Raw genomic sequence first — 15,342 nt, 5'->3', positions numbered from 1 at the left:
TACATACCTGGTTGATGTCAGGACTAGTGACATGTTGTTAAATTTCCACCACAATATATTAAATGAAGATAAGTCATTCTCCTAGCATTGGCCAGGAGAGTTTTAAAATTTCCCACTGGAATGCTGTGTGTATTTCATCAGGAATGAAATAGAGTCGGGGTTACATTTTGTTATGCATAAAAGAAATTACACAAGGAAATCCATGTGATGCTTTAGCATCTGTTGTGCTGTGGGTCCTTGGGTGCTTAAGATTAATTTGGGGGATTAAGAGAAGCTGGGTAGTTTATCTTCAAACAACCTGGAAAATCAATGAAGACAATGTTAGACTGTGTTCTCTCATCAGAATCCACTCTGGTCCCCTGCAAGCTAGCTTCATCTCTAAGTAAAAACTGTAACATTTGCCAAATAGAATTTTGGTTACAAGGATTAAATGAGTTGGTGTACGTAAAGCTTAGTCTCTAGCTGATGGTATGAAAGGGAAAAAATGAGGGCAGTTTTTGTTACTGTGTAACAATAATAAAGCCATTCTGATTTAGGAATAGATGGAATGGAAGACAGACTATATACATACTTTTGGATTTATAATAATTTAATATGTGAAAAAAAATTAAACATCACCAATCAGTGGGGAGTAAAGTAGGGAATGAAATGTGCAGTAAATAATGTCAAGGGAATTGATTGTTCACTTGAAAAAATTCTGTTAGATACATATATTATAAAATGTATCAAAATAAATGCAGGATGGATTAACATTCTAGGTACATAATCAACAGAAGGGACTAAGGAAAAAGATCAATAGATCTGACTATATAAACAGTTTTAAATTTTTTTAAGGTATGGAGAATCATCCAAGTTGAAAGGCAAATAATGAACTTGGAGAAATATTTGCAGAAAATATGAAAAGGTTAATATCTTTACCCTCTAAAGATCTAATAGAAACACGTAGGAAAACATTGAGATCTCAAAAGACAAATAAGCCATAAACAAGCCAGGCATGGTGATGCACACCTGTAATCCCAGTGACTCAGGAGGCTGAAATAGGAGGATTGCAAGTTCAAGGCCAGCCTCAGTGAATTAGTGAGGCCCTGAGCAGCTTAACAAGACCCTATCTCAAAATAAAAAATAAAAAAAGGGATGAGGGTGTAGCTCAAGGGTTAAGTGTCCTTGGGTTCAATCCTGGCACCAAATATATATATGTATGTATATAAATATACCAAATATATATATGTATGTATATAAATATACCAAATATATATATATATATGTATATAAATATACCATATATATATATATATATATATATATATATATATATATATATATATATATAGTGCCAGGATATATATTTATAAATATATTTATTTATTTATATTCCAAGAACATAAAGGCAAGTTACAAAGGACAAAAATGCAAACACAGTTAACAGGAGAAAATACTCAGCTTCAGTAGTAAGCAGAAAAAGCAAATCAAAATTATCATATTTTGCCTCTCAAATTAGCAATGATTTAAAATAATAAAATACTGTGATGGTATGGTGAAATGGACGCAGATTGTTTCCAAATGGAGACAAAGATGCCACCATCCAGATGATAGATAAAATTAGCAAGATGTATCAAGAGTCCTAAAATATTCATATTAACATTAAAATATCCACTTCATAATACTAAAAGAAACTTTAAATATTGAGAAATAAACTTCATAAAAAGGCAAAATCTCTGGATTTTAGAAGCCTACAAAACTGTTCTCTAGAAATAACACTTAATACATGTCCCTATCTGGAAAGATCCAATATTGTAAAGTTATCTATCTCCCCAGATCAATCTATAAATTTAACATAGATCTGAGTAAAATCTCAATGGGAGAAAATCCCAGTTGGAAAAATAATGCTATCTATAGTTAAACTGGAAGAGAAAACATGTGAGATTAATCAAGAAGGTTTGGAAGGAGAGAGTCAGAGGACTCCTTCCCAGAAAACCAAGCAAATCCGACTGCGAGAAGCTGAGGCTGCAGTGCTGGAAACACCGTAGACCAACACAAGATGGTGGAGAATGTAAGGCTCAAACACAGACTAATGTGTATGTTGTGGTTGGATCTAGAATGTCCCCAAGGCTCTTGTGTTGAAGGGTTGGTTCCCCCATGAAACAGTGTTCAGAGGTGGGGCTTTGGGGAAGGGATTGGATCATGGGGACTCTGACCTCATCAGTGAATTAATCCATTGATAGTTGAATGGACTACTATGAGTAAGGTCTAGCTGGGGGAAGTAGGTCACTGGGGACATGCTCTTGGGAACTATATCCCTGCCCCACCTGCTTCACCCACTGTTTTCTGGCTGCCATTAGATTAGCAGCTTTCCTCTGTCACACCCTTCTACTCTGATGTTATGCCTCACCTACGGCTCAAAACAATGGAGCCAACTGACATGGACTGAAACTTCTGAAACTGTGAGCCAAGATAGATCTATAAATCTTTCCTCCTTTAAGTTGTTCCTGTATTTTGGCCACAGCAACGAAAAGATAACTCAGCTCCATATATAGATATATTACTAATTTATATATTCTCTCTCTCATATATATATAATTTGTTAAAAAGTGACACTTCAAATTATTGGAAACAATTTTGGGACACAAGCTAGAGTTAAAAAATATATAAAGGTGTATTCCTACATCATATCGTGTACTAAAATGAATTTGGATAGAAAAATTGTAAAATGTAAAATGTATAAAATAAAGTCATAAAAGAAATGCTAGAAAATAGGTGGTAATTTTTATAAACTTAAAATGAGAGCAACAACAGAAGTCATAAATATTTATCTGACTATATAAACTATCAAAACACCATTAGCATTAAAGAGATAAAACTGTACTAGGAAAAATATTTGCAGCATTTATAACAAAATGTCAATATTTTCATTAATATAAAATGGAAATCTCAGGCTTACTCATAAAAAAAGTAAAAACTTAAAAAATAGTGCTTCATGTATCACATCATAAAGATTTTTTGAATGGTAATATCTAGGGTTGGTTAGGGTTAGGGAAGTGGCCTTCTCACACTGAATTGATAGGAAAGTCAAATAATACAATCTGTCTAGTTGAAGTTTGTTAAATTTATAAAACTGTTGAAAATTCCAGGAAATTGTGCAAAGGCCTATCAGTGTGTCTCTTGGTTGCGAAAAACTGGAAACCATCCAAAGGGTTAAGACAGGGCTTTGATCAAATAAATCAGGACACGGTTATAAAATGACAGCCATTGCAGACTATGAAGCAGATGGATTTATTAATATGGAATCAGAAAAAACCAGCTTGTGATAGGAAAAAGAATAGGAGAACAGGAGAGCAAGTTACGCTGAAGAGAGCAAGAATGAAAATACCAATAAAAATCAGGAACAGCTGACTCCTATTTGCAGGAGGCTGGCCCAGGCCCAGGCCTTCTCTTTATGAACACCTTTTCCCTCCCCTCACCTAATGAGTCTTACTAATGACACTGCTGAAGACACTCATTGTTAATTGGCCTCCTTCACTCTCCAAGGTCCCAGTTCCTTTCAGACTAAGTACCAAAAGGAAAGTAACTCTTTCCTAAGTGGCCCTTCCCCCTGGTCTTATTAGCAGAAGACAATCTGCAAATCCCTGGGCTTCCCTCAGCCCCTAGGCTGCCTTATCCTAAGCCCTCATTTGGGAGCTAATTAGAGAATTCTGTTCATGGAACTTACAAGGACTTCAGTCCCCAATCCTGGCCCTGGCTGTCTCAATGGAAATAGTTGCTGGAGGAGAGACTCCTGAGGCCCTGCGGAGCTGGGGAAGTTCACAAAGTTTATCAATTAGTTTCCTCTTGTCTGATATATCAAAATATATCAGTTTGGGGACTCAAGAGATGAATCCCAGTGTGTGGGGAAGACACGGTGGTTTCAATAGGTCTGAGCCCTTCACTTGTTCTTTCGTGGAAGGGCAGTCAAGTGTGGTACAGGGCCATAGCACTGGCCAGAATTGGAATGACTATTACTTAGTGGATTGGGTGGATAAATCCATGCTCTATCCCTTATTAGAGAGAGAAAGCACAGACTCTAGGAATATGGTAACTCCTTCAACTAAAAATCTAATGGAATTTTAACAGCTACACTATACCTAACATCAACTCAATAATTCTCAGCTCAAGTCACTTAATCCTCAGAATAATCATTTCATAGATGAAAAAAATTAGCCTGCAGAGCCGACTTACCTGATGTCATATGGCGGTGTTAGCCCAGGACCCAGCTCTCACTATTCCTCACCCAGTGCTGCCTTCACTGGTGGCCTGATGCAGCAAGAGCCTGGGCCTTCCAGCTTATTCCTTGCCACATAGAAGATTCAGGAATCATATTTACCCTTCCTGATATTCTGGCCTGGAAAAGCATCTTTAACTACCAAATAAATGTCTGAGCTCCACTAGGGCCCTGCTATTTTTGTTGCCCCAGATTCCATGAACACAAACTCTAACAACAAAGTTAAATACTTTCTGATCAATGTTCCAAGGCTTTTTCTTGAGGTCACTTCTTTCTGTTTTGCCGCAGTCTGGCAGGGCACAAATCACGAGCCACTCAAGCAGGAACAAACTTTATTTCCGAACTCCCACAGCACTCCACGCACACTCCCCGGGAACTCTCCTGAAGGCCACCCACGTGGCTCCACCAGGAACACACCACACACCAACTGGAACTCTCTATCCCGGAACTTCCCCAACCAACGCGAACTCCCCAGGCAATCCTCGCAAGAACTCAACCTGAACTCAACTGGAACTCCGCGAGAACTCAAAAGTACTGGCAAAATGCTAGGCGCCATCCCAACTCGGCTGTGGCTCTCAACATTGTTTCCATTCATTGCTGCCTCTCAGGCCTTCACATCTCTTCCTGGCTCACGGCCACCATATCCAATTTGGGCATTTGTTCATTTACTGATGCCCCAAAACCAGGTCTATCCATCAGAGATCCACGGTGGTGAATTGTTGATGGGTTTATGTACCTGTTCTCAGCTTTATTGGTGAGAACTTTCCATTTAATTGCCCATAGTCACTTATTTCCCTCTGTCCTTTGGCATTTTGTGTGGGTCTAAGAATGTACCATGTAGTAGGTGAATGAAAAAAAATGTCTAAAATTCTTGGAAGAGACTAATTTTATAGATACAGGAATTGAGGCTTCAAGAACTCACTAAGGTGCTTCAGACCTGGATTAGACTGGGGTCTCCATATGTCCTGTTGATGGCTTTCTTCATTCAGCTTTACTGCCTTTTGTATTTCTGAGACTTATTGCACCTAGAATCAGTATCACTCTGTGAATTTTGAGCTACTCACTGATTTTCTATAGACAGGGAGGAGGTGAAGACACTGGCCTAGAAGCCAGTACTTGGAGGCTGCTCTACGCTCTAACTTCACAGGCTCTGGCAAATCACTTAGCTTGTCTTTTACCTTTTTTATCTGTGAAGTAAGGATTTTTTTTTTTTAAAAAAAAAAAAGGCTGTCTTTCTTACTCTCTAATCCTGGCCCTTATTGTCACTGTGGATGACATTCAACTGTGTTGTTGCAAAATCCAAATGAAAACTTAGATTTTAAAATGCTTTATAACTACTGTTATGTGCTATTAGAATAGTAAGAGAAAGCGACCTACTGCTAGAGTTCTCCTGAATCCCAGTAGCACTTTTCTCTGTGCTGAACACATAGTTAGGTTCCAGGTATAGGCTGGAAGGGGGATGGAGGATGTGGGAAGTAGAATGGTTGCGACGTGTGGGTGCATCTCCAGGTAGACACATGCAAATGCTCCACTTCACAGGTGGGTCAAGGGTGGCCTCAAAATTCACAGGTGTGTTAAGGACTGATAAGACCTGGAATGTGTTCCTTTGGATATGAACCATCTGCAGTTGGGGCAGGTGGACTAAAATATTGCTTTGAGTTCCTTTAACTGTCAGGAGTCTGAACCTACATTCACAAAGGGCACACATTAATCTCAACCAAGGTTGAACATTATCTTCAACTGGACTTACATAAAAAGAGTTAAAATAGGCAGTCAGGCAGAGGTACTAGGGCCCAGTAGATGTTGAGGAAGGTGCCAGATGAGGTTTGGTGTGGCATGGAGCATGAGATTTCAGTTTTCAGACCAGAACATGGGGAGAAGCAAAAGGTCCACTGGAAGTATTCTCTATAGAATAGAGACAGTTTGGTTTAGCTTTCCATTTGGGAGAGGAGGGATGGACAAGATAACCACTTCATGTTTTTCCCAGGCCTCTGAATCCCAGAAAAATGGACATAGTGGCCTTATAAAGGATGGAGAGGCCAATGTACTAGTTTTCTCAAAGGTGAGGATGACAACAAACACTTTGAAGGCTGGAGAGAAAACATCACCACCAACTCACTTTTTCCCTTCCCACACCTTCACTATTAGCACTTTTTAAAATCTATTTTATTTTTTTAATTATACTACTTGGTGAAAAACTTCAAACAATGTCAGAATAAATGGAATAAAACTTAACTTCCTTCTCCATTTCTCAGCACCCTCCCAGTACTATTCCCCTCCACAGAGGGAATCGTCACATACAATCTGAGGTTATTTACCAGGATGCTCTTCCCCCCATTCAGATGTCACATCACCATCATTTTCTAAATTTAGCAATATCTGCTAAATAGCTTTTCAGGTCAATAATGAAGTTCTTCTTTTTAAACAAAAATATGCTTTTTATTTAAATTTACTACATAAACACAAATTACTCATTTTTGCATAGCAGAGTTTGGAACCATTCTCTTTAGAACAAGAATTAAAGAAAGATAAACACTTTTGCATAACTTATAATCATTTATTTATTATCACTATCCCTATAATATTCTTCCAGTCTTTGGATGCTATAAGATTTCCCACTCTAGTGCTCTGTGCTCAGCTTTTGCCAACTCAATGCTGATTTTTAGTTCTTCACAAGGAGACACTTTCTTCAGTTTTAGCTTCAAGCAGTTTTTATCTTAATTTAAGGAGAACTGATAATGGGGTTTATGCACAGTCAGAAAAACTTCTCCCTAGTATGCCAAATATAGTGATCATTTTTCTGCATCAGAAGAAAACTTCTTTTTTTAAAAAATTTCCTTTTATATCTTTATATCATCCTAATATTGGATCTTCTAGGGAGTTTTGAAAACATCTGGCAGTTTCACTGACCTCTGATAGAAGATAAGTCTCTTCTCATAGGTCATGCCTCCTACTATCAGTTAATCCACATGACTGCTGGAACCTGGACTATCTACTCAGCTCTCAGCTGGGTGTTTGGAGGACGTGGTATAATATAATGCATGGAAGCTGTCCTTAAGGAGCTTAGGATCTAGTTGGAGAGAGCAAAGGAAGCTGAAGAAATACCGAAATGATTGTGACAGTGTGTTTCTTTGTGAGCCACAGAGAAGATTAAGAGTAGTGACTCTAAGCAAAGGGAGGCATGAGTCACCTGAAAGAGCCTGTGGTTGAGAGATAAAAATCGAGTTGGAGGGGCTAGGAAGAAAAGATGGAGGGCCTCACACACCTGCGTAATAAAACATCCTCATGGTTTTGGAGGAGGGTCTTGAGAATCAGCTCATAGACTAGCATGTAAGTGTGTTCTGCCTACACCTGAGTTAGTCAGGAAGTGAACACTGGTTTGGGGAATAGGTGTCTGATGATCCTGTTCTGAAGAAGGTGTCAGCAGGATGCTCTGACAGATACCAACACTCTGCTCCTACAGTACGTCAAACCCCAATTTAACATTACAATCCTAGATTTATTTCTTAAAGAAGGAACTGAAAAAAAATTACCAAATAATATTTATACAAATATAGCTCATCTAAAAGTGGGGACAAGCATTTTTCTTTTTATTCACATTTTAAATATGTCAGGTGAACAGTCATTAAATTTAAAACAAAAACCCACAAAATAGTTCATCTCTCATTTCCTGACCCACATTATAATTTTTCTCCCATCCGTCTTTAGTCCATTTTCTATCAGTAACTTGGATACTCTTTTGCCTAAGCTCTTTAGCATTTGTCCTCAATCCAAGTCTACCCTGAACCATTTCCCCTGCCCGCTCCCAGGCCTTCAGCATAAGCAAGTTAGATGGGTGATCAAGGAGGGAGGGACATTTTGATATTCTTGTCAGGCTCATGCTGGGGGCCTCTTCCCTGTCAGCACCCTCTTCAAGGCGCCCTGCACATCAGGGTTCCGGAGGCTGTAGATGACTGGGTTCAACATGGGACTGAGGATAGTATTGAGGATGCCAATCCCCTTGTCCTTATCCGAGGCTGAGACTGAACCCAGGCGCATGTAACTGAAGAAGCCAGTTCCATAAAAGATACAGACCACAGTGAGGTGGGAGCCACATGTGGAGAACGCCTTCTTCCTCCCCTCAGACGAGCGGATCCGTAGTACTGCAGCAGCAACGTGGGCATAGGACACTGAGATAAGGATCATGGGGATGACTCCCATAAAGGTGGCTCCCACAAACAGTAGCTGCCCATTGAGGTGGATGCTGGAGCAGGAGAGCTGGAAAAGGGGAGGGAGGTCACAGTAGAAGTGGTTGACCACATTAGGGCCACAGAAGTCAAGCACAGATACAGCCACTGTGTGAGTCAAAGCATTGATGAAGGAGACGGTGCAGCAAATGCCCACCAGGGCACCCTGGACTTCACGGCTCATGCGAGTGCTGTAGGTAAGGGGCCGGCAGAAGGCCAGGTAGTGGTCATAGGCCATGGCAGTCAAGAGGTGACAGTCCACACCAGCCAGAAGGTGGAAAAAGAAGAGTTGTGAAATGCAGGCAGCATAGGGAACTCTGCACTGGGAGGCCAGGAGACACACCAGCATTGGAGGAACAGTGACGGTGATGCACCCAATGTCCAGCAGAGACAAGTTCCCCAGGAAGTAGTACATGGGGGTGTGGAGTTTGGGCTCCACAAAGATGGCAGCCAGAATGCTGAAGTTGCCCCCCACTGTGATTAAATAGGCAAAGAAAAAAATGACAAAAAGAATAGGTTGCAGTCCTCTATTTCCTGTCAGTCCAAGAAGGATGAACTCAGTGACACCTGTCCTATTTCCCCAGGCACCAGGATCCATAGGCCACTGCTGAAGCTGTACTGAGAAGAGGAGACTTAGACCTGAAAAGGTAGAGAGTGACACACAGTAGGCACATAATCTATGTCTATTAGATGGTGGAGTGCTCCGGCTAGAACATCTCCAAATCAGGAGAGATACTAGCTTACACTGAGGCCAGGTTCCTGAAGGTTCACCATGCCAGACATTAACACTTTAGTTACTGGTTAAGAGAGAGATGCAGGGAATCCCAAGAAAAGGGCCTGGAGCAGAGGGAATTATTCCAGAGACCCAGGACAGGAGGACAAGACCCCATGAAAACAAGAGACATGAGAAAGATTAAGGAAAAAGAGGAGCGGGAAGCAGACAGTGGAATTTGGGGAAATATTAATATTTTAAACTGTATACACTGAGTGTTAAAATAAGCACTTCATTTTTTTTTTTTTAATTCTCATAAAAACTTTATGGAGTAACTACTAGGATTTCTATGTAATCAGGACACCGAGATTTAGAAAGGTTAAATAAGGACCTAAGATCATCAAACTCCGGACAGAATCGTGTCTCAGGCCTAGCACTTTCTGCCTTCTAGCCTACACTTTAATGCTATATTGCTTGGACATGGTTGTTGTTGAGGATTTATGAATGAATTGTCTATAATAAAGAAAATAATGGAATTTAAAAAGTTTTAGGTATTAGGATGTCTCCAAATATTCAAGGAAGCCAAGACCCCATTATTTTATCCTTTCATTCAATTATTTGTTGAAGGTCATGGTACTCTGGGTATATTTTTCTAACATATTTATTTATGTATGTATTTTTTTAGTTTTAGGTCTTTTAAAACATTATCTTTTGTTTTTATGTAGTGCTAAGGATCGAACCCAGTGCCTTATGCATTCTAGGCAAGCACTCTACCACTGAGTCACAGCCCCAGCCCCTAGGTATATTTTGATGATAAATCTAACATGCTGGTCATGAGGTGTGGGAGGAAGAGAAGGTACAAAGATGATTTTCAGGTTCTTGGGCTGAGAAACTGGGAAGATGAGTTGCTAATAAATGTCACCAGGAAAACAGATGATTTTGTGCACGCATGTCAGGGGAGGTGGGATCAGGAGGTTTTCCAAGGGAAAAGGGAGGAATTGAAGTCCTTGAGAGCACTGAGGTGGCTTCCACTCCATCACATATGTACAGGTACCTGGACGATTGAGGAGTGAACCCCAGTGTGACTGGGGAGCGGTCTTCAAGGCCTCCTTATTTCTTTTTTATGTGTAAAATTGTTTTATTAAATGATACAGTCCTTGTCTTGAAATCTGTTTTCTCACCGGAACCACTATCTGCCTCTACAGCTATCATCAGCACAGACAATGCTGGCTGTCTATGTGGATTATTCCAGTAGCCTCTCAATTGTTCTCCAACTTCCTTTCTTCCCCTCCTCACACCATCACATCCCTTCATGGGAGCTGGGAAGACATGAACATTACATCTACAATTTTTCTATCTGTATTTTTACCTAACATCCTGTAATGGCTCATTTGGTTGGTAATCTATAAAGACAATCAGGAATCAAACAGATGTGAAATAGGATAATAGATTTTAATATCCTTATGAGATATTTATGGATATTCTATTTTGATACAAAATTCAACAAATGATAGTTGCAATGTGGAATCTGAAAAACTCAACAAACTTTTCAATTTTAAACACGTTAATGTATCCTGCATTTTTAATGCATCTTTAACCAATTATATGACTCTGTATCATCAAGTCCTTGGTCATTGGAAAGTATTGATTCACTGACCTACAGATCTTCCAAATATTGGCCTAATTCATTAAATAATATTTTTAAAAGATAACCTTTTTCTCTACTGTACAAATTAAAAAATAAATAAAGTAAAAAATACATAAAATGCCAAAGGGAATTTCTGGAATGTCTCCAGGGACACATTAAGACTGGTTACAGGCATAGCTATTCCTCCTTTGACTAGACTACAGAGCAGCAGTTCTCCAAGTGTTATCCATGGAGAATTGTGAAACTCTGTGCATCACTCAGCCAGTTTGTGTGTTAAAATTATTTTCAAAATTATGCAAGGATTTTCTCTCTGGCTGTTTTTCACTGTGCTGATATTTGGCCTGATGGTAAAAGATCAGCTGTGGGTGAAACTATGAGTGTCTTAGCAGGAATCACAACACTGACACTGAACCATGGTGTTTGTACTCCTCAGTACAATATACATGCAAAAAAAGAAGGTGTGGTAGGTGAGGGGTAGAGGGAGGCAGGAGCAGCAGCAGCCATCATCTTCAGTTAGGAATAAAATAAAAACACCTCAACCCTTATGGTAACATATTTTAATACATTGACTGATGAAATGGAATGTATTCATAAAGCATTTCTACTATATACTAAAGTGCAATTATCTAAGAAAAATACTATGTGATTGTTTGTAATGATAACTAAACAGCTAACATTTTAATGGAAAACTATTTTTATTTGAAAGGATGATTGACCAATAAACTCTATTTATTTGTATTTCTGTATTTGATTGTGTTTTCTTAAAAATAAACCAAGTGAGCAAGTCCTCTAAGCAAACAACAGAAAGTACTTGTTGCAATGATAAAACTTGAGCTTCCAAGTAAAAAATTAGAATATTGAAATACTTGCATTTGATGATTTTCCAAACTTCAAGGCCTCCTTCTTCTGGATGCTTGCATAAGCTGGACCGCTCTCTGTTGCTAACTAGTGCTTCCCACCCCACCCCTACCATCAGTATGTCCCCCTTCTGTACATCAAAAATCCAACCCTCAATTCTCATCATCCCAACTTCTTAAAGTGATTTTCCTTATTCAGCCCAATCTTTACTGGAGCTTGCCCTCCTGTGACATCACAGACAACGGTAACCTGATTCATTCCAGTATTTTCATATATGGAAAGGAATAAGAAGCATTAAGAAGAATAGTTTGTCCTGAGTCATGAGAGAGCCATTCAGAATCAGTAGCACAAAACACAGAACATAGATTATGCTAACAGGCTACCATAGGTGAGCCCTTATGCTCCCAACACTTCCATCCTCTCCTGTTCTACAAAATCTATTGGCCATCTATTGCCAGATAGATGAGAAAAGTCAAGTTCAAAAATATTAACTTGACTAAGGTCACATGTCAGATTATGTTCTGAGAAGAGAGCTGATTCATTTTCAGCCAATTCCTGCTGTCTGCCAGGGACCTTGCCGTGAATATGAATATGTAGATTAGGTATATATGTTCATTTTCCCTTCCCTTCCAGTGACTTAGAATGAAAATCTCATCATTATAGTTACTACCATTCTCCTATAGATCAGGAAGAGGCCACCTGAAGATCATGAGTGAGTAGAACACCTGGAGCTCTGGGCAGGCCTGTGGTGCACTTACCTTCCTGCGAATGAGCTGGACACCTGGGGGTGGTTCTCAGAGGGCAGTGAGTGCCAAGCTGACCCAAGGTCCTCTGTCTCCAATAGGCTTAATAAAGGGAGCAAGGCAGGGGCCCAGAGAATCTGTCCCAGTGTTCTCTCCACTCAGGAGCTAATTAGCATTGAGAGGCCCTAACACCAAACTTCCCCAGAGGCTGCACAAGAAGCCAGAGACAGACAAACAACCTTAGTCCTTGAGGATTTCTCCTATCTGCCTAGTATTTTGGACTCTTAAAGAATCATTAGATTCATGACATCACTCCCACCTCCTAATGTTTCCAAAAAGGAGGAAAGCTGTAGTCATCAGATTGCAGATCTGGAAAAGTGTCACCAAAAAACTCTGATGACTTGCGGTATCCAGAGAATGGGTTTGGAGCTCACACTGAGCCCCAGATAATAACTGATTTGGGTACATTTTTTTTTCTCATTTATTTTTCACATTTTTAAAGGTGAAATTTTTAAAGTTGGTTTAATTAAAGTATAAATTTAATTGTAAAGTTTTATGGGTTTGAGAAAAGATCGAGTAGTACTTATAGTACCTCCATCAATACAGACAACATTTCAATGATTCCCTTCAGGACCCTGGTGGCCCTTTGCCATCAGTCTCCCTCCTCTTCACACCTTAGCCTGTGGAAACCTCTAATCTCACTTCTGTCCCCATGGTTTTGCCTTTTTCAGAGTGTCATTGTTAGAATTTGGATGTGGATTGTCTCCCAAAGCTTCATCTTCTCTTTTGTTGCTGTTTGCTTACCAGCATATAAACATACAACTACTCTCATCTTAAAAAAAAAAAAAAGTTAAAAAATTCAAGACTTTCTTAATATTTGTTTCTCCATTGGCTACCTCAGCACGTCCCTTCTTCCAATCATAGCTGAACTTCTCCAAAGAGTTGCCTTCATCTGCAGTCTCCATTTCCTGACTTTCCATTTACTGGATCCTCCAACTGCACCTGCTCCTACTCCAACCACCTCTCTCCAAGTGCCCTTGGAGGGGCCACACCCTGCTGGAATGGCCTCCTCCCTATCAACTTGGCAAATACCCAACCCATGGCTTCATCTCTATCTCCTCATTTACTAGTTAAGAGCACTTTTTAAAAATTTTTATATAAAAAAAGAAATATATAACTTTAATATCTTTATGTAAAAATAGCTTTCTAGCCATTCACTATACAAACACATACAATTAACTGAGCAGTGAGTTATAACATTTGGCATATCATTATCATTTGACAAGGACAGAAGTAATTGGTCATTGGAAATGTTGATTTGTTCAGCTGCTTCTGAGTGCCAATCTAGCCAAATATTGTCATGTGCCTTGGAGAATTTTATAGCCTTTCAACTAGAAACACCACTCACAGGTTTTTATTTTTAGAAATTAGAAGAGTGTATACAGGTGAAAATACAGGAACACTTGTTGCAGCATTCAGATTATTTGAACCAACACAGGTTCACCAATAGAAGGTTATTATGTCTATTTTCCTCCATTCAGTCAAAGGAATACTATGCAATCACAGAAAAAGATAAGAAGACCTATGTTTAATGACATGAAAAGATGTTTGCCTATATTATTAAGGTTACAGAGCTTTAGATGTAGAAAAATTCTTTTTGTAAATATATCTTATGAATGAAAAATATTTACACATATATGCTAAATATTCATATTATCAATGAATGGTCAACCTATGGGTGATTTTTTATTTTGCTCTTTTTGTGTATGTGTGGGGTTTTTTTTTGTTGTTGGTGGTGGTGGTAGTGGGGATTTAACTGAGCCACATCTCCAGTCCTTTTTGGGTTTTTGTTTTTTGTTTTTATTTATTTTGAGACAGAGTCTCACTAAGTTGCTTAGGGCCTTGGTTGCTAAGTTGCTGAGGTTGGCTTTGCAAACCTCCTGCCTCAGTCACTGAAGTCGCTGAAATTACAAACACTTGCCACCACATCCAGCTCTTTTGTACTTTCTAATTTTCAATAAGCACACATTTTTTTGAATTATGGAAACAGTTGTTTAAAGCTATAAATTCAATAAATAAAATATCTTCCTCCTGATAGTAACATGCAGAGGGGCTGATTTCAAGTTTCAGTCAAGGGTAACAAAGATCTCCATTTAGTCAAGATTTTTCCATCTTAACTAAACCAAGATTTTTCCATCTTGACTAAGCCAAACCTCTTTCTCTAATTAACTTTTTCAGATTTATTTTTTGTTGTTAATGGTCCAATATGAAAACATTTGACATCTCTGTGGTTTTTCTAATCAGTACGTATTCTTTCAGTATTGGTTGTTTTTTGTTTTTTGGTATTGGGGATTGAACTCAGGGGCATTTGGCCACTGAGCCACATCCCCAGCCCTATTTTGTATTTTATTTAGAGACAGGGTCTCTCTGAGTTGCTCCGTGCCTTGCCGTTGCTGAGGCTGGCTTTGAACTGGTGATCCTGCTGCCTCAGCCTCCCAAGCCTCTGGGATTACAAGCACATGCCTCGGGACCCAGCTCAGAATTGACTTTTTAAATTCAGTTTCGTCTTATAGGTTTATTTCTTAAAATTGACATCCAGCAATACCTCAACTTGGACCAGCTGCTTTGGAACAAATCAAATTTGTTAAGGAAATACAAACTTCCTAATTCACATTTTCATGTTCCTTTTCATATTTTTTAGTCTTTAATGTCCCTCCCATCTCTTCAACTTAGGATACCCTTTCTCCTTGAGATGGTTTATTACTCTTTGAGAGGCAATAATTACAGGTGTATCTTGCCCTGGGTTCAAATCCCAGCTGTGACATTTATTAGCTTTGTGACTTTCAGCAAATTATTCAGACCTTCTGAGGTTCAGTTTTATAAGACACAGTTTATAAATC

At 39.1% G+C, this 15,342-nt stretch overlaps 1 protein-coding gene across 1 annotated transcript; it reads right to left on the bottom strand.

Moving 5' to 3' along the window:
• Positions 1 to 8,131: 8,131 nt before the first annotated feature.
• On the bottom strand, positions 8,132 to 9,094 carry LOC124104942 (olfactory receptor 3A10). The gene has a single exon (XM_046461981.1). It carries the CDS (start codon positions 9,077 to 9,079, stop codon positions 8,132 to 8,134), a length of 948 nt encoding a protein of 315 aa, XP_046317937.1. The 5' UTR covers positions 9,080 to 9,094.
• Between the last annotated feature and the right edge of the window lie 6,248 nt (positions 9,095 to 15,342).

The sequence above is a fragment of the Marmota monax genome, unplaced genomic scaffold (genome assembly GCF_021218885.2).
Source record: "Marmota monax isolate L192 unplaced genomic scaffold, Marmota_monax_Labrador192_F-V1.1 WCK01_AAM20220418_F8-fsc00847, whole genome shotgun sequence".
Classification (NCBI taxonomy): domain Eukaryota; kingdom Metazoa; phylum Chordata; class Mammalia; order Rodentia; family Sciuridae; genus Marmota; species Marmota monax.
The sequence above is the reverse complement of the archived record's forward strand: the minus strand, read 5'-3'. Positions and strand labels throughout refer to the sequence as shown.